The sequence below is a fragment of the Hylobates moloch genome, unplaced genomic scaffold (genome assembly GCF_009828535.3).
Source record: "Hylobates moloch isolate HMO894 unplaced genomic scaffold, HMol_V3 SCAFFOLD_15, whole genome shotgun sequence".
Lineage (NCBI taxonomy): Eukaryota > Metazoa > Chordata > Mammalia > Primates > Hylobatidae > Hylobates > Hylobates moloch.
This window is the reverse complement of record NW_026652290.1, coordinates 47,465,713-47,490,988: the sequence shown is the minus strand read 5'-3', so window position 1 is coordinate 47,490,988 and position 25,276 is coordinate 47,465,713. Positions and strand designations below refer to the sequence as shown.

General features: G+C 50.7%; 1 protein-coding gene and 1 long non-coding RNA gene across 2 annotated transcripts; one reads left to right on the top strand and one right to left on the bottom strand.

Moving 5' to 3' along the window:
• Nucleotides 1–2,082: 2,082 nt before the first annotated feature.
• On the top strand, nt 2,083–9,048 carry LOC116483005 (uncharacterized). The gene is made up of 3 exons (XR_004252142.2): nt 2,083–2,189; nt 6,041–8,220; nt 8,604–9,048. It is a non-coding gene; the product is annotated as an uncharacterized LOC116483005 (long non-coding RNA).
• A 6,006-nt stretch (nt 9,049–15,054) lies between these two features.
• Nucleotides 15,055–19,892, bottom strand: CD300E (CD300e molecule). Its single transcript, XM_032179116.1, is given in 4 exon segments — nt 15,055–15,175; nt 16,329–16,437; nt 19,491–19,739; nt 19,742–19,892. Coding segments are annotated over 4 exon segments (630 nt in total).
• Nucleotides 19,893–25,276: the final 5,384 nt, after the last annotated feature.

Sequence of the window (25,276 nt, the reverse complement as noted above, 5' to 3'; positions counted from 1 at the left end):
GGAGCATGACCAGACCGCAGGGCTGCAGAGGACCACTTGGGTCCTGAAGGAGGGGACCTGTTGCTCTGGCCCTCCCCAGTGCTGGTTACTTCCTTGTTTCTTTCTGTCCCTGTGTTTTTTCCAAAGGCCCCTCCCTGGGACTGAAGTTTCTAGACAGAGTGACTGCACGTACTTGTTTGCCCAGGAGAGCTCTGGTTTATGCCTGATGTCCTGGCACTATCATTAACAGCTCCCTCTTTCACTCTAAAAAGTGTCCTGGCTTGGACTTTTTTTTTTTTTTTTTGAGATGGAGTCTTGCTCTGTCGCCCAGGCTGGAGTGCAGTGGTGCAATCTCGGCTCACTGCAAGCTCCGCCTCCCAGGTTCATGCCATTCTCCTGCCTCAGCCTCCTGAGCAGCTGGGACTACAGGCACCCACCACCACGCCCAGCTAATGTTTTTGTATTTTTAGTAGAAACGGGGTTTCACCATGTTAACCAGGATGGTCTCGAGCTCCTGACCTTGTGATCTGCCTGAAACTCCATCGCAAAACAATCAGTCCAAGGGGGCCAGGAAGGGAGTCCTGGGGACAGAATGAGCACACAATGTGGCTGGTGTGAAATGAGGCCAGAGAGGCCAGTGTTGGGTGGGGCTTGCACCCCACACCAAGGGGCTGCCCTTAATGCTGGAGGCAGTGGAGAGGATGCAGACGGTCCAGGCTACTCAAAGCATGGTCCGAGGGCTGCTGCCAGTCTAAGAACTGTGTGTTACCCATCATTTACCAAGCAAGACTAGAAACTGAGAGGAAGCATTTAGAAATGGTCGTAGCAATTAGACAAGGTAATTTTATGCCTGTTGATTTAATAATAAAAATTAGGCTTGCGTTTTGTATGTTATTTCAAATTTATTTTTTCTAATAATTAATATTCATCTTGTTTTTGCAAACACAGTGATGGTAATACCACTTTGGCAGTTCCTAAAAAAGTTAAACCTGGAATCCTACTCCTAGGTGTATACTCAAGAGAAGTGACAACGTATGATCACACCAAAACCTGCACATAAATGTTTGTTACAACATCGCTAACAATTGCCAAAAAGTGGAAACAGCCCAAATGTACATCAACTGATGAATGGATTAACAAAATGTGGTATATCTAGGCCGGGCATGGTGGCTCACACCTGTAATCCCAGCACTTTGGGAGGCCATGGCAGGTGAATCATTTGAGGTCAGGAGTTCAAGAGCAGCCTGGCCAACATAGTGAAACCCCGTCTATACTAAAAACACAAAAATCAGCCAGGCATGGTGGCGCACGCCTGTAATCCCAGCTATTCAGGGGCTGAGGCAGGAGAATCGCTTGAAACTGGGAGGTGGAGGTTGCAGTGAGCTGAGATTGTACCATTGCACTCCAGTCTGGGTGACAGAGCGAAACTCCATCTCAAAACAACAACAACAACGAAACAACCCCCCCCCGCCAGAAGAACCCAATGTGGTATATCTATAGGATGGATTCTTTTTTTTTTGAGACAGACTTTCCCTCTTGTTGCCTCCAATTTGGAGTGACTCAGGACCCCAGAGGAAGCTTTCCTAGGGAGGAGCACTGAGTCAGGCTCCAGAAGAGACAACAGCCCAGGGCTGGAAGGGTGGTTTGAGATGCCCTGCTGTGGGGCTGCCTGGAAAGAGCCTGGGGCACAGGCTGTTTCTCCAGCGAGGCTGGATGGGAGCGTTGTGCTGTGTTCTTCCCAAAGTGCAAAGCCAGCGCACCTCCGTCAGTGCCTTCCCTCCTCGCTCTGAGACAAAGCCAGCGCGCCTCCATCAATCCCTTCCCTCCACGCTCTGAGCCTTACTGTACTCCCTGCCCTGTGTTGTTGGCAGATGCTCCTAAATCACAGACAGCTGCAGATAGAGCCCAGGCCAGGCCTGGACCCTTTACTTCCCCAGTTCATTGAAGACGTATCATCACACCACACACACTCCCGAAGGACAGCACCATGTTTCTCTTAATTCATGAATTTAGGAAGTAACTAAAGAAAAAAAAAAAGGAAGCAGTTGAGAAAACAAACAAAAAATGATTTAGACAAGTAGAAAGCAGTCTGCCTCTGGGCTCAGTTACGAGTTGCTGAGGGCAGCTGGTATTAACTCATCACCAGGAAAAGAGCACAGACAGGCAGGGGCATGTGGGCTCACTGGCCCTGCTCCTTCTCATCCTCCCAGGTAAGTGGACCTGGGTATTAAGGAACTGGAACCCAAAAGGCTGGGCAGGAAACAAAGGGTCTGTGCTGGAGGGAAGGAGACAAGCTGGGGAAAATGCACTTATCCATGCGCTTACATATAAGAAAGAAGGAAGGAAGGAAAAGAGAAAAAAAGGAAGGAATGTTTTGTTATCTGACAGTTACTAGGTTAGGTGTTGGGGAAAGAAAAAAAAACATAAATGGTGTCAGGTTTCTAGGATTCTGATTCTTCTCAACCCTGGCAGATGATAGATGATAGATAGATAGATATAGATAGATAGATGATAGATAGATAGATGATAGATAGATAGATAGATAGATAGATAGATAGATAGATAGATAGATGATGATAGATAGATAGATATAGATAGATAGATAGATAGATAGATAGATAGATGATAGATAGATAAGAGAGAAGTAAACGGACAGATGATAGATGAGAGACAGATAGATGCATGGACAGGTGGACAGATAGATGAAAGGACAGATAAATAGGTAGATACATACATACATACATACATGCACATATACACAAACTTAAATGCATGAATCCCTGAAGAACTTTAAAGGAGCACAAATACTCAGGTTCCAGCTCAGACCCAGGCAGTCATGGCGGGGTTCAGACATCTGGCTAGTTTAGAAGCCTCCACAGCTTGTCTTGACTTGTAGCTAAAATGGAGCAGCTCAGAGATACAGGGAGGAAGACAGGCAATGAGGCAAGGATGGCATTGTTCTCTGGAATGTAAGTCAACCCCACACATCGGCCTGCTTGAGCTTCTGCTCTGGATGAGCAAAAGACAAGACCATTGTTCAAGATTGTAAGTGCAACAACTGAGACACGTACAAAGTGGTCTGGTGGCACCAGGGAGGGGCCAAACCAACCCTTCAGGGAGGGGAATATGGGTTTGAGTCCATCAAGCAAGGAAGAGAAAACTTCCTGGGCAAAGGGAGCAACCTGTGCAAAGGTATGGAGACAAAACTAGCATGGTGCTTAGGCAAAGAAAAACAACTGTGCACTCAGTGTGTGCAGGGGTATGTGAGTGTTGGGTGTGTGTGTGGGTGTGTGTCTGGGTGTGTTTGGTTCCATGAAACTTTATCACCTGTGCAGACTCACAGGAGAGGGTTTTTAGGGGTGTGGAGTGCAGTGCCAGTGGGTGGAGGAGTTGGGGGAAGTCAGGATGTCTACCCATTCAGCTCTGGGATTTTAAAATAAATCGGTGGCTGGCCGGGCGCGGTGGCTCATACCTGTAATCCCAGCACTTTGGGAGGCCGAGGAGGGCAGATCACCTGAGGTCAGGAGTTCAAGATCAGCCTTACCAACATGGAGAAACTCTGTCTCTACTAAAAATACAAAATTAGCCGGGCATGGTGGCGCATGCCTGTAATCCCAGCTATTCGGGAGGCTGAGGCAGGAGAATTGCTTGAACTTGTAAGGCGGAGGTTGCGGTGAGCTGAAATCACGCCATTGCACTCCAGCCTGGGCAACAAGAGCAAAGCTCCGTCTCCAAATAAATACATAAAAACAGAAATAAATAAAATAAACTGGTGGCTGCAGTGAGAGCCAGGGATTGGTGGGAAAATGGGAGTCACCTCGGGGCAAAGGAGGGAAGGTTTCCAAAATGAGAGGGTGTTCAGTGGTCGCTAGGATGGCGCCTGAACAGACCACTGTGCTGGGCAGTTGGAGCCCTCAGGAGAACTTTGTCAGAGGGGTGACAACAAAAGAAATACTGCCGGGGAATTACAGAACGAATGGATGTGAGAATTTGACAATTTGGGAGCTGAGGATAAAGGCTCCTGGTTGGTCCCCAGGGAGGTGCCAGAAGCCCTGAGCAGTGCCCAGGGAGGGAAGATCTGGACGTTGGGTTCTGTCTTCCAGAGTGTTTCTCCATCTATTGTCCTGGAGCTGTGTGGGGCACAGAATGGGACTCACTGACAGTGCAGTGTCATTATGACCAAGGCTGGGAAACCTACAGCAAGTAGTGGTGCCACGGAAAGGGCCGGCAGTCCTGCAAAATCCTCATTACAATCACAGGATCAGAGCAAACAGCGGAGAGAGACCGAGCATCCATCAGGGACAATCGGAAAAACCGTGTGCTCTCCATAACCTGAAGATGCTCCGGAGGTCCAATACTGACACCTACTGGTGTGGGATTGAGAGGGCAGGCACTGACCTTGGGGTCCAAGTTGAAGTGACCATTTACCCTGGTAGGAGCGGCTCTCTCCTGTACCAAACTCTGGTGCTGACCCGAGAGGATTCAGTGATGCTGTCTTGACATTGTCCTGGGACTACGTGTGTGCATGTGCTTGTGTGTGATTGTGTGTGCCTGTGTATGTGTGCCTGGGCTTGCCTGTGTCTATGTGTGTGCTGTGCATAGATGCATGTATAGAAATGGGCCCATGTGTGTCTGTGTGTACGTGTCTGTGTTTGCTTGTGTGCGCATGTGCACGTGTGTGTGTTGTGGGGAGGGGTTACACCAAGATTCTGGAAAGACTGGAAGACAGAGCAAGCCTCAGTATCACTGTATGTCTCTATCTGCTATTATCAGAGGGAGCCAAGCAGAACGGGCTCAGCTTGGGCAGGCTCAGTTCAGGGTAAGAAAGAAGGCAGATTCTCTTCTGCAAGTCACTTGGGGCAACCCATGCTCCCTCAGAGCAGCCTCAGCCTGACGGGAGGACTTGTCAGGTGTACAGGGAGGGGAATGCAAGAAAATTGCAACCCCAGAAGTCTCAGCGCCAGGACAAGCATGTAGTGACCAAGAGCCCATTGATGACCCTCTCCTTGGAGCCACCTCTCTCTCTTCCTCCCCCTCCTCTGGTGACATATGGACAAAGGAGGGCATGGGAGACTCTGACCTATTCCTGAAAGAGGGAAAAACAGAACCCAGCATAGTGCAGAGCCCTCCCACAGGCCTCCCCTGGCTGCCCCAAGGCTTTGAGGAGACTGAGAACTCAGAACGGGAGGCTCCCAGAAAGAGAGTCAGGCTGTCACCCTCACTCCACAGCCCAGTCCCCAGAGCCATCAGTGTCATCTCCGCCATGGGCACCAGGGAAAGTGTCAGCTCCCCACGCACATGCACAGATGCTATAGCTCAATCATATATCTGTTACTTGTGGGCCCATTTACAAAGCAGGGAAAAGTCCTTTTTGGCTTAGTATATGCAGATGTGGTGTGTCTGTGTGTGTGTGCAGTGGGGAAGTCTGCTGGTTTTAGAATGTTTCAGAGATTGACTTAAAAAGAGAACAAAGGCATGAGTGGAAGCAAAGGAGAAGCTGGGGGAGAGTCCGAGGCTGCAACCCTCCTAGCCTAGTGAAATAAGGAAGCTTTGGGGAGGCAGGAAGACCTCAGCTGGAAACAGATGCTCTGCCCAGCTGCAGGGAAGAGGAGTCCTGAGTCCCCAGGCAGGGCCCAGGGAGGGGCAGCTGGCTCTGAGGGTCACTTCGCTACACAGCAGGCAACAAAGAGCCTGCTGGAGCCCAGGCTGAGACTCAAGAGAAGGGCTGGCTGGCTCTGATGTAGAACTTCAAGGAAGCAGAGTGTGGTTCTCAATGCTCAGCTGTGCAACGCAGGACTCTGGGACTAAGTTGAATATTTGTAAATTGCCTGCATAGCTTCTTGCCACAAGTCCTTCCCAGGTGGTGCAGTGGTGTTTGTTTGTAAATGAAATAATGTTACATTTTAGATAAGATACCAAAAAGATACAAAACGAAACAACTGTGGCTGACCTGTAGTGCTAAGACTAAATGCTTCACAATCCTTGGAGGGGTAAGGGGTGATGTGAGCCACGGGGAAGGCACGTAGGTCACCCTCAAAACTATCCTTTGCGTGTCCAGCAGCAACTCCAAGAAAACCATCCAAACCTACGACAACAGATGCAGCTGCACCTGGGACAGCAGACACAGCTGGGCCTGGGACAGCAGACACAGCTCTACCTAGAAAAGCAGAAAGAGCTGTGCCTGGGAAAAGGAACACAGCTGTGCCTGGAACAGCAGACACAGCTTCACCTGGGACAGCAGACACAGCAGAACCTATGAGAACAACCACTACAACAGTTCTGGCCTCCTGGCCTTCTCTCACCTACAGCACCAACAGCACCCAGCCCACGGCTCTTACCAGCCCCCTCACCAGGTGAGCAGAGCTGGGCCCCCACAGACCTTTCCCTAGGCTACCCCATGACCGCTCCTTCAGGGGTTCTCACCAGGGACCCTCATGTGGTGCTGGTCAGGGGAGAAACAGTGAAGTCTGTAGCGGGCCTTCCCCTCCCTGTCTACACCTGAGCAATGCAGGCGATTCTCCCTGATGAGCTGCAACAGGCTGAGCTCCAGAGAGCAGGCTCTGGGCTCCATGCTCCACCGAGTCCCTCAAGCCCCAGGAGGCAAAAGCGAGGTGAAGCTTTGGGTGTTCTGGAAGGGCAGCTGTCTGTGTGGCTTTCCTGTGGCTGCTGTAACTGATCGTTACAAATTTGGTAGCTTAAAACAACACAATCTCATGATCATACAGCTGTGGAGACCAGAAGTCTGAAATGGGTCTCACTGGGCTGAAATCAAGGTGTTAACAGGGCTGGTTCCTTCTAGAGGCTCCAGGGAAGGACCTGTTCCCTTGCCTTTTCCAGCTTCTAGAGGCCACCTGTGTTCCTTGGCTCATGGCCCCTTCCTACCCAAAGCCAGCAAAGGTCAGTGGAGTTTCCCACACAGCATTGCTCCACTGACTCTCCTGCCTCCCTCTTTCATTTATAAGGATGCTGGTGATTCCAGTGGGCTCAGCCAGATGATCCAGGATAATCCATCCTGGGTCAGCTGACAAGCAGTCTCAAATCCACCCGCTGCCTTAACTCCCCCTTGCATGTAATCAAACATATTCACTGGCTTTGGGGTTATGACATCATTGGTGGGGTTCACTATTCTGTCTACCACAGTCACAGGCAGGGGTGTGCCCATCACTCCAACTCTCCAGCCAAGGCTAGGGAAGGGCAGGGCGGGAGAGCGGGAAGCTGGGCCTCTTGCTTTTCTTTCACATTCCCAGCATGGCAGACGGGTGTGGACTTCAATCTGAAGCCCACCTCCTTTCGAGGGGTCAATAGGATGTCTCATCACAGCGCAAACGCAGCTGCCCCTGTTTAACCCCATCACAGCCTGGTGCTTCAGGGTCCCTCAAAGTCCAGGGTCAAGGCCCATTCTCTCCCTGGATCCTGCCTTCCCTGCTCCACCGGCTCCCTTCCCTTCTCCGTTCCTTTCAAAGGGTCTTGTTCCCTGGAGCCTGCCAGCACCGATCCTATGTTCCCTAGGAGTCCGGAAGAGGCGAGGCACTGGGGATGCTTCCTGACCTGGCCGTCGTCTCACTCCACTGTTTGCAGAGCGGTTGTTCTGCTGAGTGGGGATGGCAGTGCCAGGACTTCTAGTGAAACGGGAGAGGCACAAGGGGACACTTGGCGGGGAGAGACCAAGGGTGCAGCGGCTCCACGGGGAGTGGAACTTGCAAGAAGACCACAGTGGTTTAAAGGGTATTTTTAGGATGTGCAATATGGCAGGCCTGCTCTCACTCAAGAAAACCCTGAGTTAAATTCACATGACTCATCACTGCTTCCATGCCCTGGGCTGGAGGCCAGCTTTGGGGAGAGAACAAGGATGGCCTGAGGGGAGGGGCCCTGGCACCGGGTGTGGGGGAGTGGATGAGGACTAAGACTGGGGAATCAGACCCTTATACGCTGATGGGGACTCCCCAGAACCCACTCGTTTAGCTAGACCAAACATTAAACATGTGGGTGATATGAGGCAACAGGTCTCAGATCTGCTGTCATAAAGTGGGTCTGAGCAGGAAGAGACCCCTCCCAGGAGAACCAAGTAGATAAATAGCCAGGTTGACAGAAGTGGGGGAATCTTCCTCTGCTTCAAAGAGGTAATAATAATTAGATTTGAGCTTGAAAGATGGGCAGAAGTGACAAAGGGAGACACAAGGCAGAGAGGAGCAGAAGCAGGAATACAGCACACAGCAGACCCTCGAGCTTGACGGGACACAGGTAAGCAGCCGGGACTGTGGGAGAGAAGACCAAAGGCAGGCCTGGCTGAGCGCAGTGGCTCACACCTGTCATCTCAGCACTTTGGGAGGCCAAGGCAGGAGGATGCCTTGAGCTCAGTAGTTCAAAATCAGCCTGGGGGATATAGTGAGACGCCATCTCGGCAGATAATGTTAAAGGCAGGGCAGTCACAGCCAAGGGCAGCGAAGGGGCCGGGCCCCAGTCTGAGCCTGTGGGGAGGCCACTGGAAGCTCAGCCTCCGGGTGGCACGACTTTGCCCCTTGCACGGGGCTTCCCTGGTTGGGGACCAGGCAGCTGACCAGGGTGGCAAGTGTTGGCTCAGGGAAGAGGCGGCTCACTCTTGGCATCTTGACCCCTTTGTCCAGGATCCTGCTCTGCAACATCCACTTCCTGCTCCCGATCTCCTTGAAGGGGCTGCTGCTCATAGGCCTGCTCTGCACTGTGCTGCAAGTGAGCAGTGCTAAAGGGGCCTCCAGGGGGAAATAAAGTCACAGCCTCAGCCGGGGAACCGCAACTCCCACACCATTGACACCCTCGGAAGGGACAAGCAGAACCTCTGGCCTCCTATTAGGTAATAAGCAGCAACTGCAGTTCCCCAGGAGACAAGGGTCCCTGCAGAGATGAAGGTGTCCCTCATCCTGGCCTCAGGAATGCAATGCCACTCCCGGCTGGCTCTGCACAGCACAGGAATGCTGACGGGGCCTCTCTGCCGTCTGCCACCTCTGCCTCAGGAGCAGATAAAAGAAAGGACATCCCCCTTGCACACTGATTCCTTGGAGGCATCTGCATCTCACCTTCATGGATCCTCCCTCAGGCCTCCTTTCCTTGTGGCCCCGGGATGACCCTGTCAGAGATAATGGACTATCGTTCAGTTGCAGAGGCCCCAGGGCCCGTCTGGACTTTTCCATCCCAAGAGGGGCTCAGCTCTATCCCCTATGTGCCTGTGACACTCTCCATCCCCCACCCGGCTCAGAACTGGCACAGCCACCACCACCCACTCCTGATTCAACCCAAGCTTGGCCCTTTCCACCTCTCGAGCTGTGCAACAGCAAATGCAGGATGCTCAGCCCTCACGTGTCAGTCCCCCCAATTCACTTGTAATTAATTAACAACACACCTCTTTTTCTAATTTTCAAAGGTAGATATATTTCCTCTCAATAAAGTTGTTAGGGTTATTATTCTCTTCCACTTACATTCTTCCAGAACTCTGCCTGCTCATTTTTTCCTCCATATTTTACTTTAAATACTTTTTTTGGAATTACTATATTTCTTTTCTTAGCTCCTTTTTTTGGAGAGATCTTGTTGTCTGTAACTTCTCTAAGAAGGAGGGGAATTTTCCATCTGAACTCTTCCTCTATTGCCTTGAGCACTTCTTCTCCTGAGACAGGTTCTTCAACTGCCATTTGCTAGTGTTCATTTCTTCTCCTTGATCTCATCAGCTGTGAACAGGTGCTGGTTCGCTTTATAACTTTTCTCTGAAAGAGGTTGAAGATTTGCCAAGAATAGTGGCAGGAGCCATGGAGGCAGAGCCATGGAGGGCAGAGCATGGAGGGCAGAGTGTGGAAGACAGAGCCATGGAGGGCAGAGGATGGAGGGCAGAGTGTGGAGGGCAGAGTGTGGAAGGCAGAGCCATGGAGGGCAGAGCAGGAAGGCAGAGCATGGAGGGCAGAGCATGGAGCGCAGAGCAGGGTGGGTAGAGCGTGGAGGGCAGAGCATGGAGGGCTATTGACACAGTGGAAAGTTTGTTTTCGGGAACACTCACCACTTGCCACATCTTGACTACCTGTGTCCATATGGTTCATGTGTTGAGAAAGGGCAAGACCTCAGGCTCCAGCAGCCTGCATGCTGCTAAGCACAGGAGAACAGCCTGTGTTATTGCATTGTGAACCCTGGCCACACAAGCTGGTTGCTATTGTCATCTGGAGGCATCTTCACCCACAAGTCTGGAGCATGGGCTGGGGTGATCCAAGAGAGCTCTGCTGGGACTGTTGCCCAGAGACCCTACATGTGGCCTCTCTGTGACAGCTGGGTTCTAAGAGGGAATATCTGCAGACCATCCAGAAGGCAAGTGTTTCAAGAGACTGAAGAGGGAGCTGCAGGGTTTCTTCTGACTTCGCCTTGGAAGCCATACAGAGCCCCTCTTGCATTCCCCATGGGGGCAAATATTGGTTCTTGCAGGGTGAAAAAATATTTTTACTCTTTTTAGATACAAAACAGAGATATAGGTGGATGGATGGATGGATGGATGGATGGATGGATAGATAGATAGATAGATAGATAGATAGATAGATAGATAGATAGATAGATAGATAGGTAGATAGTGAATGGATGGATGTACAATACATCTTTGGTATTAACATTTCATGAGGGGAGATATTCAGGGATATTCCTTTTTAGGGATATTCTTTTTTAGGCATATTCATTGTTATCTTAGGATAACAATGAAAAAATGTTGAGAAACACGGTTCTAGTCCAAAAGTTGAAACAGTCACAACCCACCCAGACCCAAGGGGAGGGGACCTAAGCCCCAACTCTTAACGGAAGGAGTGTCAAGAAATTTGCAGCCATGTTTTTAAACTGCCATGTGGAAGAATCATAATTTAGTGCCTTCATGTCACATACAAGAATAGCGGGACCTGAAGGAGTGAAGCCACCTGGTCCCCAGTCACAAGGCCAGAGAGCAGAGTCAATTCTGCCTCTGAATGGCAGCCTGGAGCTGGCCCACACAGCATCCCTGCAGGCCCATCCGTGCACTTTAGAGGGTCACTTCCCAAGCCTGCTGGGGGCACCATATGGTCCCAAGAATAAAAATGAGGCCCTGAAACTCCTATCCTTTACTCAGAGGTCACAGTCCAGCAGCCATTACTTGCACAGACATGTCTTGTTTGGGTTCAGCGGGTGAATGGTTAAACAAATTATTGTACACTCAAGCAATGGAATCCTGCTGAGCAATAGGAAGGAATCAACTATTGGTTGTGGTAAGTGCAACAACTTGTATGGATTTCAAGGCTCAGTGAATAAAAAAGTCAATCTCAAAATATTACATACTGCATAATTTCATTTGTCCTCAAAAGGACAGCACTGCAGAGATGGAGAACAGATTAGTGGTTTCCAGGGGACAGGAATGGGATAGGGGTGCAAATACAAGGGACAGCATGAGGGAGATCCTTGTGATGATGGATTGGTTCTGTATTTTGACTGGGGTGGTAGTTACCTGGATCTATAAAATTGCATGGAACTACACAAACAGATCCATAAGCCAATGTATGTTAAAAATGGTGAAAATTGAATAAAGTCTGCAGCCTAGTTAACAGTATTGTAATAATTCCAGTTTCCTGGTTTGTATTGTCCTACAGTTATATAATATGTCACCATTGAAGGACACTGGATGAAGGATTCAAAGGACTCTATGTTATATTTGCATTGTTAAGCCTATAATTATTTCAAAATAAAAATTTCAAAAATTAAAACTTCCAGGGGCTCACTGTGGTCTCCAGAACACAATTCAAACTCCTTGGTCTGCCATGAAGCCCTTTCATAATGAGGCTCTAGCCCCATATCTCACTCCTCCCTCACGTGCACTCTGCACACATGGTAATGGTAATGTGGCTCCCGGTATCCAGCATGCTCTATGACTCTTCCCTACCATTGCCTGGGACATCATCCCCCAGTCTTCTGCCTTATTTTTATAAACCAAGCCCTCAATTTTCTTTCTCTGCTTGGACCTCATGGGAGTGCCTCACTTCTGTGCCCCCACAGAGCACTGTGCAGAACCCTGACACAAATTCTAACACACTGTATCGCTATTGTTAGTCTACATCTTAATCTTCCCTTCTAAAGGAGTAGGGACTCTGCATAGTTTAAGTCCTTATCTGTAATGCCCAGAACGATGCACCATAGACACACAATAAAAGTTTATTGAATGAATGAGTAAATAAAGGGAAAAAAGAAAGGAAGAATAGAGGAAAAAAAGGGAGTAAGGGAGAATGGAAAATTCAAAGCATGGAGAAGCCACTGTTTCTTTCTCCTGAACCTGCTGTCTGCCATCTGTCTACTCTTTCTTAACTCTTCCCTTCTGGCTTCTGCTCTCATTGCTCTGTTGATCTGCTCTTCTGAACTTCAATAGTGACCTTGTGAATGATAAGTTCAATAGCCTCCTCTCAATCCCGGTCCTCCTCCAGCTCTCTAGCTCTGCTCTCCTCCTTCAAACATTTATGGCTCTTGACTTCTCATCTTCCACCTGTTTGTTTCTGCTCCAGCACCTTGATCAATGTCTCTTCCTCTTACCCTTAGTCTTTAAATGTAGGTGCCCCGAGGACTCTGTCCTTGGTTCTGAACTCTTCCCTCCATGCTTTCACTTCTTCCTGGGCTCCAGTTAATCTCTCTACATACATTCCTTTCCAGCTCTCAACACTCTGCTAACCCAGATCTCTAGCTATCTGTTAGACCTCTCTGCCTGATAATTCCAAACACACAGAAAACTAAGCTCTGCATCATCCAAGCCTGCTCTTGACTTTCCTACTTCTGTCAATGATGCCCCATTCCTCTGGTTTTCCAGACCTGAGACTCCGGACTCCCAGATTCTTCCTTTCAGACTTTGCTACATCTGCTAGGTAAGCCTTCCTAAAACACATCTGCAATCCCATCTTGATCTGCTCAAATCCATCCCACCATAGCTAATCAAAATTTAAGTAAGAGTTGAGTCCTAAGCCTCTGAACCTGCCGCCACCTGAGTTCTTCTAGGTTAGTTCCATCTGGCCTGCCACGGGAAAATTTCACTCCATTGGAATCTTAGACACATCCTGCCATGAGCATCTGTATGTGAACAGTACAGTCCATTTGCTGATAGGTCTTCTATGAGTGACTACTGTTACAAAGATTATTTCCCACCTCTCTGCTTTCACTTATGCTGTTTCTCTGTCCTCTCTCTCCCTGTTGCTCCATCCCTGCCCCGCTGAAACCCTATACCTCCTTCAACATCACATATGAGTTGTGGGGTGGGGGGAGGGGGGAGGGACAGCATTAGGAGATATACCTAATGCTAAATGACGAGTTAATAGGTGCAGCAAAACAACATGGCACATGGATACATATGTAACAAACCTGCACATTGTGCACATGTACCCTAAAACCTAAAGTATAATAATAAAAAATAAATAAATAAAAAACATCACATATGAATGTCACCTTCTTTCCCTGACCTGGCCAATTTGGCATGATATTCTTCTCACCAACCCCCTGACATCAGGAAGCATCTCCTGTGGCTCTAGAGTTCTTCCTATGCTGTAATGACCTGGGAGCTTATCCTTCTCATAAAATGAATCATAAGCTCCTTTCTTGCTCATCATCATATTTCCTGGGTTAGTATAATTAATATGGGCCTTATTAGATTGATTTTCTCTTTCAGCATGAGTCATGGGCCAGCCCCATCTTTCCCCGAGTCACCATGCATGATGGAGCTGGGAGCCCCACCAGAGCTCAAGCTCAGAGCACGGCAGCTCTGCCTGAGCACTCGGCACTCAGAGGGACACTCCATGTGCTCTGGACACTGGCATCACTAGCTCAGGATGAGCTCGGGCCTGGGGGCAGAGGGAGAGCACTGGTCCAGATGCAGGTAGCAAGTGGAGATGGTGATGCCTGCTTGTGGCAGACTGTGGGAGTCCTCCCCACAAACTTTAGGGAGACGGAGTAATTGACAAACATTCAAAAAACCAACTGAGCTCATTCCTGAGCCAGGGGTCCCCAGTAGTGATGATGGCATTGTGCACTTCAAGTGTGGACAAGTATCTGTGCCCTCCATCCTGTCTTTGAAAAACGATATCTGCTCTGCCTGTGGAAAAGGTTAATTGCTAACAGGTGGTCTCAGCCAGACTTCTAAAGTGGACAGAACTGACTCTGTTGACCCTGTGCATTGGACACCTCCAGGTGGAGGAATTCCAAGAGTGATATTAGTGGCACCCACCAGTTCCTTCTCCCATTGCTCTTTCAACTCGCCCCAGAACTTTGACCTGGAGCAGCTCATCCATGGCCCACCCAGGCAGAGATGTTGTGAGCCCAGCCACACACTGCCTGGTTACAGGGAGAGAACGGGCCTTAAAGCCAGGGAGACCCAAGGGGCGTCAGAAGAGGAGAGGAGCCCTGAGCACGTGGGACACTGGGCAATTGCATGAGCAAGCTCTGCTGGGACCAAGCTCCCTTGGGGTTGTCCCAGAGAAGGGATGGAGCTCTGTGAGCCTAAAGGCTGGGGCTGTGCGGGGCGTGTCCTCAGGGAGCCTCCTGTCTGCAGGAAGGAGGTAGTTATTGCCCTGGGGGAAACTGGCCTGAGAAGCATTGACACATTTGTGCCAAGAAGAATGAAGGGCCAGGCTCCTCCAGAAAACTTTTTCCCTCCCTTCCTCCCTCCTTCTCTCTCTCTCCCTCTCTCTCTCTCTCTCTCTCTCTGAGACAGGGTCTCTCTATGTTGCCCAGGCTGGCCTGGAACTGTTAGGTTCAAGCGATCCTCCTGCCTCAGCCTCCCGAGCTGGGATTATAGGCACTCACTATGGTGCCCGGCCAACTTCCAGGGAATTCTTGCCCTTGGGAAGTGGGCATGAGGGCAGGGAGGCAGGGGACTGGGGAGGAGAAAGTAGGACCCCCAAGCTCCACATTGAGAACTCCAGAGGAGTGTCCTCTAAGAGCCAGGACCCTCCTTTGAGGCACAGGAACAATAAATCCCTCTGGAGTCCACAGGTCTCTTGCATCCAGTCTGAAAGGTTGACTCCCTGCACAGGGCACTCCTGGGGACAGGGCTCTGCAGGGCTTTGGGTCAGCCTGGCTCTATCTTCCAGCAGGAGCCCACTGAGACCTGTTCACTCAGAAGACAGCACCCAGCATGCTCAGGAGCAGGGGCAGCTTCAGAAGGACCACAAGCAGGAAGTGAGGGCTGCTGAGCCGGAACCTGTGGGGGACGTGGTGAAAATGAGCCACTTCCCCGGGAGAAACCCCAGGACCCTTCTCTCCCTACCTCTCCCTATGCTGTGACTCTGGAGCCCAAATAACCCAGCAGCAGCCGGGGAAAGGACCTACGCCCGGCTAGCCCCTTCTGTGGCCCCCATCCCTCCTTCTCCCTCCATCAAGGACTGCCCGGGAGGTCTCATCAAGGAGAGGTGATGGAGTGAAGAGAGAAGAAGGACCCACTTCCAGGAGCGCGCTCCACAGCACCCTGTCTGTCCCTGTCCCACTCACAGCCTCCACTTTATCAACTGACTTCTTAAAACCAGTCCCCACTCTCACTTTTTTTACTTTCTGAGACAGAGTCTCACTCTGTCACCCAGGCTGGAGTGCAGTGGCGCAATCATGGCTCACTGCAGCCTTGACTTCCTGGGCTCAAGTGATTCTCCCACCTCAGCCTCCTGAGTAGCTGGGACTACAGGTGCACCACCACACCTGGCTAATTTTGTATTTTGTAGTAGAGACAGGGTTTCACCATGTTGCCCAGGCTGGTCTCAATCTCCTGGACTCAAGTGATCCACCCGCCTCGGCCTCCCAAAGTGTTGGGATTGCAGGCATGAGCCACCGAGCCCGGCCACCACTCTCACTGTTCCACTCCAGCTCCTTGTTCCCTCCCCTCAGGGTCTGGCAGCAATATCACAGCCCTTTCTGAGTATCTTTGGGAGAAGAGAGAGAACTGATTCAAACCCCAGCCTGGAGCTGGCCCATCTCCCCACAGACCCCACAGACAGCTCCTGGTGGCAAAATCCCCAGCTGAGCAAAGACCTTTGAAAGGGGCCACAGAACCGGGACCTCAAGTCTGGAGCTGGATGGGGAAGGAGACAGGAAGGAGTGGGGAAAGGAGGAGGGGCTGCACGTCCACCTGAACTCAACCTTCGACCTGAGTCCCAGTAGCTGCCCCATAGGGAAAGGCGTTCACAGCACAAGTGATATTTCCCACTCAGCATCCACATGCGGCCTCAGAGAGTATGAGAATCAGGACCAGAGATGGAGAGAAACAGCAGACAGTGAAGATCTCAGGTCACGGTGCGCCACCCCCACCCCCCCAGCTTCCATCCCAGGGTTGCTCCCTCCATGGCCTCCAGGCCCTGGGTGCTTACCCTGAATTTTGGGTCAACACCTCCCTGGTGCTGAGGTTTCACCCAGGTTTCACCACCAGAAAGATGGGAGGTGTGGTTGGACGTGTGGTCCACCTTGGGGTTGTAGTTGCTGTTGGAGATGACAGTGATGCATCAGGCTGTGCCTGGGATCCCAGCCATGCACAGAGCACCCATATGGATGTCACACAGAATCATCCACTCACAGAAGAGGCTGGAAAGATCCTCTGAAGCCAGATCCAGGCCACCTTCTGGGTGAAACCCCTCAGGGACAAAAGGAGCCCTTATCAGAACCAGCCATGAGAGTCCCCTCTGATAAGTGCCAGGTCTTTCTCTGCATCTCAGAGAAAGACTCTTACCACTCTGCCCACTCTGCCCTCATCCCACTCTGCCTGGGGTGAGGGCAGGGGTCTCTCTGGGCTTCCGCAGCCAGATGTGGAGTTCCAAGAGGAGGGGTAGAAGGAGGAGTCTAAAGGAAGATGACTCAGCCTGTGGCCCAAGAAGCCTCGTAGAGACCATGAGAGGGGGCTCTGAGCACCCTTCATGTGGACACTCTTTTTTTTTTTTTGAGACGGAGTTTCACTCTTGTTGCCCAGGTTGGTTGGGGTGCAATGGCACTATCTCAGCTCACCACAACCTCCACCCAGCCTCCCAAGTAGCTGGGATTACAGGCATGTGCCACCACACTTGGCTAATTTTGTATTTTTAGTAGAGATGGGGTTTCTCCATGTTGATCAGGCTGGTCTTGAACTCCTGACCTCAGGTGATCTGCCCGCCTTGGCCTCCCAAGGTGCTGGGATTACAGGCATGAACCACCACGCTCAGCCCATGTGGAAAGGCCACTGTAGGCCACCTCTAGGGAGGGGATAGGTTGACACTCGGCTCCTCCTAAGGACTTCAGGTGACCACCAGACTATTGACATAGTCTACTCCCTCATTGCCACTGGACCCCCAACTCATGATCTCCCTAAAGCAGTTGTCCTGGAGGCTCAGCCCTTCACCGGTGCCCGACACAGGCTCGGTGTGATCCGATAAGCGGCGTTTGACCTCTCTGTTGCTGGAGATTCGTTGATGGACGTGACATGAGCCCCACCCCATTGGAGGGGCAGAGACACATAAACAGACGGACTCACTTCCGCTGGAAGCGGCCCTGGGAAGGAGCCCCAGCAGGTGCAACGGGAGCACAGGGGAGGAGCCTGATCCACCCCTAGGCCAGCAGGGAGGGAAACATGGGCGGCATTTAGCAGAGGCAAATGCCGGACCATGGGATGCTTTTGGGAAGTGAGAAACATGATAGAGTGTGAGTGTAAGGACAGGAGATGGTGTGGATAGCTAAGGGGCAGGGGGCAGGGGAATTTGGTTCAAGAGGGATGGGGAGGCAGCAAACCACAGGACAAGGAGCCAGCCCCAGGAGGATCACCCTTGGACAGGATGGGGAAGCCTGTCTTCAACCTGAAGGGGGAAGGGGAAGAATGAGTGTAGATTGCATGAAAGTTTGCAAGTGGAGAAGGAAAGAAACTGATGTCCTGTGTGTTCTCAGGAAGGTAGATGTATGGGAGAGTAATGTTGGAAACTCTTAACTTCTACTGGCAGCCACAGGCACCATTTTCTCACTTTTTTTCCCCAGCAGTGCTACAGCAGGTGGATTTTAGACAGGGCGACCAACTTTCCCAGGACTTTTCTAGCCTTAGCACTGAAAATCCCACATTCAGGAAACCCCTTAGTCCTGGGCAAACTGGGACGATTAGTGACCTTTATTTTAGGACTGATCCAGGGATGAGGGTTTTGTCAGGTAGATAAGGAAACGGAATATGGGAGTTACGAGTGCTGCTAAGAGAAGAAAATGTCAGGCTGGGCATGGTATCTCACTCCTATAGTCCCAGCACCTTGGGAGGCCAAAGCGGGTGGATGACTTGAGGTCAGGAGTTTGAGACCTGTCTGGGCAATGTGAGAAGACCCTGTCTCTACTAAAAAATACAAAATTAGCCAGGCATGATAGCGCACACCTGAAGTACCAGCTACTCAGGAAGTTGAGGTGGGAGGATCACTTGAGCCCAGGAGGTGGAGGTTGCAGTGAGCCGAGATTGCTCCACAGCACTCCAGCCTGGGCAACAGAGTGAGACCATGTCTCAAAAAAAGAAAAAAGAAAATGTGATCTATTGCAGGGGCTCAAAGTCATCTAGGAAGGAAATTAGGTCAGAACAGGAGTGATGGGGGCAATAAATTGGGGGAAATGGAGGGAAGGATCAGAAGACAGAAGGTCACTGTGAGGTTGAGAATAGGAACAGTGGCATGAGGATGGGGGAGAGCTGATTGATGAAAAGTTGTCAGAAAATAGAATGTCTGAGTGTAAGACTCTGGGCAGCGACCAGGTTGGGTGATGACAAGCTCTGAGATGTTTCCATGGGGTGCAGTTCTGAAGAGAGTAGAAAATAGAGGACACCAAGGTTGAGAATGTCAAGGAACCCAAGGCAAGATTGCCAAGTTATTCATTAAAACCTGCCAAGATAATGGCAGAGGTTGGAGTGGAGGCGCTGGCAGGTCTCCGCTGAATGAGGGAGAGCAGCCTGGAAGCTGATGGTCGGCCTTGTCAAGCACAGGTAGAGGGTGGGCCTGGCCATCTGGCACAGCATTTAAAGGAAGCAGATGGAAAGTCATAGGGCGGAAGTTGTGATGGAGGCAGGAAGAATCGGGACATGGCTCCATGGCCCTCTAGCATAGGGGGAGTAAGAGAAAGAGTAGCTTCCACTCAAGAAGCTACTAAACAAGAAGGTCTTCCCAAGCAAGACATATTTCAAAACAACATGGTAGGGGGATGTTCTGTGAGGAGGCTGCAAATGTACAGCAGTGTTTCTTCTTTGGTACAGGCTTCCCAAAGGGCACAGTGGAAACAGCTTTGGCTCAGCATGAAGGGGCCTCCTCCATGCTGGATAATGGGGTGAGGCCCAGGCCCCATGGGAGTGACGGCACGTGAGCTGTGCACCCCCCAGCCCACCCAAGGCTGAAGGATCAGCTGCCTATCTCCATGCCCATGCCATAGGCTCCTCCCAACACCACTGTGACTGAGGACAAGACTTGGAGGCACACTTCAGTGTGCCGCCCACCCTTGTTCCCTTGTCCAGTCGCACCCCAAAGCCCTGCTGCCGAAGTGAGGGGAGCTCTTACCTGGGGAAACATACACCCTAACCAGGGCCGAGGGATCACGTGACCACGAATCCAGGATCCACACTGTCTGAATTTTGCACCAGTAAGATCCAGCATCGTCTTCATTTAGGTTCTGTGTGGTCACAGTGAAGGCAAGAGCCTCCGGGTGGTCTCTGATGGACACGCGGCCATTCCTCTCCACCTTCTCTTCTCCCTTGGTCTCCACAATGCTCTCACATGACGTGTCGTACTGTCCTCGGCACCAGTATTATATCCCTTGTACATGCTCTCATACTGACGCCACACTCTCAGAGAGCCCCCCGTGCTGCCAGTCACAGAGCTGGGGCCCATCAGAGACAAACAGCCTGGAAAACACAAGCCCGAGTCCCAGGTCTCCATCCAGATGGCCCCATCAGCAGCCATCTGTCTGAAGCTTAAGGGGAAGGTTGCCAGGGAGACCTGGGTGTTTCCTGGGAAGGGGAGCTGGAGGAATACCTGAGCTTAGGACCTAAGCCAAAGAGTCCCTGTGAAAGCAGAAACCTGTCCCCTGTGAGAGCAGAGATACCAAGTCACAGCACAGGGGCCCCAGCACTTGGAGACCAAAGCTGGAGGTAGGAGCAGATTGGAGCTGGGCATCCCATCTTGTCCTAGGCCCTTCAGCCTCTGCCAGGCATAAGATTTGGTCATATACAAGATCACTTCCCTTTGGAGTGAGACCCATATATTCTGGGGTCTTCTGCAACTCAGGCTTATTCTTTAAAAGCACAACTTGCGGTTTCCTTCACTTTCAGAGTGTTCTTGTGGGAGGAAAAATACTCTCCGGCTCTGATCTTAACCACTCTCCAGAAAGAATCAACATGGCACTGGGAAGAGGGGTTGTCCCCAGAGGAAGCCCTGATAAGCTTCTTTACCTGAATTTGGGACACAAGATGACCATCCCCCATAATAGTCCCCAGGTCTTGGGTGTCAGAAGTCACCATGCATTCAGAGGAAAGAGGGAAGCTGCTGTCTGTAACCAAATGAGGTGATTTGGGTCCTGGGGGGAAAGTGGGGTTTAGAATCTAGGAGGCAAAGTGTGAGAAGTTGATATGGAAGGAAAGAGAAGGGAAAAGAAAGGCTGTAGGTAGGCAGAAGTTCAGGCATTATGGGATGTGATGCTCAGCAGAGCCCCCCAATATCTTAAGCAAGTACTGAAAAACTGACAAGAGACTTTGTCTGAACTTGAGTGTATGTGCATGTGCACGTTTGTGTGGGTGTGACAGAGAGGGAGAGAAAGAGAAACAGTGATGAGGCTGAGCTTTGCACACCCTCAGAGTAACCTGAGTTCACAATAGGAGGATGAACACGCGCAAGGGCCACAGAAACTTAAGCCATTGGAATGAGCAGAAATTGTGAAAGAGCCCCTGGCATCTGCGGCTCCTATGACTATCTGGGCTCCTGAGCTAACTACATCTAGAGCTGAGGTGATTGGGGATGGGGGAGCCCCTGAATTCTGGCTTTCATTCATATCCCTCCCCTCCTCCCACCATCTGCCTTTCCTTTCCACTCTGTCCGCAGCTGGCTCTGTCTGTCATATGCCTTGGCAGATGTGTGAGCTGCCACCACGCACACCTTCCTCACCCCACCAACCATGCTTGGCCTGAGACAATCTCACTGTCACTATCTCTTCCTACCCTCCTGGTCCCTTCCACACTCAGTAGCACCTATCGCCCCCACCCTGACCCCTTCCCAGCCCCTACCCCAAACTCTGCTCCAAACCTGTGTTCTCCCGCTCTGTGCTCCCTTGACCACAGCAAAGTGGCTCCTGACCCCGCACCTTCTGAGCACTCCCCATTTCTCTGTTGTCCTAATTCTCGTAAGAATCTTCCTCACCCTGGACGCTGTGCCCTCAGGAATCTTCCCATTCCCATATCCCCGCTCCCCACCTATGTTCTCCCCCAAGAACCTGTTGCCCCGCAGCTGCACACCCCTCCTGAGATTGGAGAGCCGGTCCTCACTTCCTCCCTTCCACCTGCCCCCAGCCCCCTCCTAGAGGTGGCACATCCCAGCAGCACCTCCTTCCAGGTTCTGGACAGAGCTCAGGACTGCATTTCCCACAGTGGGAGCTTGGCAGGGTACAAAGGGCTCATCACAGCCAAGAGTCTGGTGGTGGAGCTGAGGCCTGCTTGTGCTGCTTCCTAAAGGGATCCTTCCTGGAGAGCTTGGGGTTGTTCTTCTGCCAGGATCAGAGCCAGTCCCTTCAGAGCTGAATGTGTCCTAGAATTCCTGCCACTCCAATCAAGAACATGCCAGCAGCAGATGGCAATGCAGACTCAAGAGAGCTTTCCAGGCTCCTTCCAGCCCCAAAAGTCTTTAATTCCTCAATTGCATAAGAGCTGGCCTGGCCTTCTGCCCCTGGCCTCTGGAAAGAGGTTTTCTCCTCTGGAATCTGTCCTCCACTCTCCTGATTACAACCTGGGCTCCTTCAGCCCTGCTAGGAAGCAAATGTTTCGCTCTTCCTCTCAATCACACACACACACACTGGGGAGAGCACAGCTGAGGGAGGAAACCATGGGACCATTTTGTCCCTTCCAGGGCCCAGAGCCACTTACTTTTAGCTCCCTTTGGGCTGAGCTGTTTCCTTCCCCAGGTCTCCATTGGGTAAACCTCCAGGTTTGGGAGTCTTTCTGGTTCACAAACTTTACAACTTTTCAAGCCATTCTAAGCCAAGCAAACATCAGTCCCTTTGCAGAGGCAGAATCTCATCCTGAAAAGCCTAAAAGTGCTATTGGGAACCCCAAATCTAGCAAATCTGGAAGATCACCCTAGAAAAGAAAGAGCCTTCTGCATTCACGATGGCTATTCTCTCCAGTAGGCAACCTTCTCATTGAAATGAAACCAATTCGAATTAATCTTCTGAAAAGACAGAAGATGGTTCTTAAAATGTGGAAGTCACGGCTTGGCGCGGTGGCTCATGCCTGTAATCCCAGCACTTTGGGAGGCTGAGGCGGATGGATCACCTGAGGTCAGGAGTTCGAGACCACCCCGGCCTACATGATGAAACCCGATTTCTACTAAAAATACAAAAAATTGGCCGGATGTGCTGGCGGGTGCCTGTATTCCCAGCTACTCAGGAGGTTGAGGTGTGAGAATCACTTGAACTCAGGAGGCGGAGGTTGCAGTGAGCCAAGATCATGCCACTGCACTCCATCCTGGGCCCTGAGTGAGACTCTGTCTCAAAAAAAAAAAGAAAAGAAGAGATCTTAAACCATCTAGGGTCTGGATAGTGCTGTCACAAGCAACCCTAACATCTCAGTGGCTTAACACAATAAAGGTGTATTTCTCAGTCAGATCATAGACAAAGGAAAGTCAGGCAGATCTCTAGGTGGCAGCTGGAGGACCTGGACCCTTCCATCAGCGTCATCACCTTCATGCTGGTTTCTATGGTCACCATGGAGCATGTAAGAAATTGCACAGGTGTCTAAGGCCAGGCCCAGAGTTGGGTACCAATCTTCCACCACATCCAGGGGAACCAGGACACTGAGACTCTCTGGTGGGATGACACAGAAACAATGTGAGCCGCTTGTATGCCTGGCCCTTAAAACCATCCCATGCACTTAACGTTTCCACGAAGATGAAGTAGCCAGACTTTTCCCTATTCCTCCCACCAAGTAGAACTAAGCCCTGATCTTGGGTATAAAACAAGCATGAGGGCCAGGCATGGTAGCTCACACCTGTAATCCCAGCACTTTGGGAGGCCGAGGCGCATGGATCACCTGAGGTCAGGAGTTCAAGACCAGCCTGGTCAACATGGCTAAACCCTGTCTCTACTAAAAATACAAAAAATTGGCCGGGTATGCATGGTGGCAGGCACCTGTAATCCCAGCTATTCGGGAGGCTGAGGCAGGAGAATCACTTGAACCTGGGAGGCGGAGGTTGCAGTGAGCCAAGATCACACCATTGCACTCCAGCCTGGGTGACAGAGCAGGACTTCGTCTCAAAAAAAAAAGTTCCTAAAACCTCCTTTGGAAAAGGTATCTGTGATCACAAGAGCATCTGTGATCTGTGTTTTTTCCTGGACAACCTTGGCTAAACAAACTTCTAATGCACTGAGACCTGCCTCAGTCATGTTTTGGTCTATAACAGGGTATGTCAGGATCAATCAGAGCACATCTCAGGTCATAATGATAAACACTGAGACTTTTATTTTTTTTTTTCTGTATGTGCATACAAGTATTGCAATGTAACTAACTTTCTCACTGTGAATCATGGTCAAAAAATACTAAAAGTCATGGCACGGGCCGAGTGAGGTGGCTCATGCCTGTAATCCCAGCACTTTGGGAGGCCAAGGCTGTTGGATCACCCGAAGTCAGGAGTTTGAGACCAGCCTGGCTAACATGGTGAAACCCCATCTCTACTAAAAATACAAAATTAGCAGGGTGTGGTGGCATGTGCCTGTAATCCCAGCTACTCGGAAGGCTGAGGCACAAGAGTCACTTGAACCCAGGAGGTGGAGGTTGCAGTGAGCCAAGAACATGCTACCATACTCCACCCTGGGTGACAGAGTGAGACGCCGGCTTAAAAAAAAAATTCATGACATCAGTTATGTGTGAGCATTTTACTTCAATCAGGAATAAAGAACAAGGGAACTCTCCCACCGCCCTCTGTCTCTTGGTGCCCAGAATCTCCATTGAGCACGTTCTGGTCCAGAAAAAAGAGGGGGTCCTGCAGTGGTCCACCCTATGTCTTGGTCCATTCAGCCTGCTGTAACTAATACTACAAACTGGGCAGCTTAAGCAGTCATTTATTTCTCACAGTTATAGATGCTGGACATCGAAGATCAGGGTGTCAGCCTGGTCAGGCTCTGGCGAAGGCCTCTTCTGGGTTGCAGATGACTGTCCTCCGTTTCCATCTTCACATGGCAGAGAGAGAGGTCTACAAAGCTCTCTGGGGCCTCTTTCATAAGGGCCCTCATCCCATTTATGAGGGCTCCAGTTTCAAGACCTAATCACTTCCCAAACCCCCAATACCATCAGCTTCATGGTCAGGATTTCAATATATGAATCTTTGGTGGGGGAAGAAGCGGGACACAAACTTTCAGTCCATCATCCCTGGAACAGGCAGATAATGCCAGCATTTTCTTCATCAGTGTAATGGACTTGGCGTTATGCAAGAGCAGTGTCGATCAGGAATGTGAAACAAGAAGGTTTTTGTGGTTATAACTGAAACCATCTGCTCACATCATCCCATTTGTGGCTTTTCTTTTTTTAATGCTCAATTTGAGCAGAGAGCAGGCTGAGAAAGGAGTGCTGGCATCAGGAGCTGGCAGCGTTAGAAGCATCTGTGCAGAGGAATAAAAGCCCCAAAGTGAGTGACTGCTGGGCTTCGAGCCCCAGTGCCCCCCACCTCACCATGCCCATGACTCCTGCGTCTTCCTCCGCGACCCACCCTGCGCAGCTGACTCACTTGCCTTCGTCCGTGCAAATAACTTCCCCATGGGTTTCCTTTTTCATTTGCTTCTCTCCCCTTTATTTCAGGCTACCAGAGGGCTCTCCAGAAAAGACCTGGAATGTTAGAGATAAGCAATGCCACAGTTAGGAGCCCATGGGTCCCTCCCCAAGCGTCCAAGGTCTCTCCTTCACCTTCATATCCACACCAGACACGGCTGGTGAGTGAATTCTGGGGGATTCAAGGCGAGAGAGAGTCCCCTGTGTTCTTAACTTTGGGGAGCTGAGGTCACAGATACCCTTGAGATTGTAACAAAAGCTATAGACCCATGCCCTAGGAAAACACACACACACTGAGTTTCACATATCCTATTAAAGGAA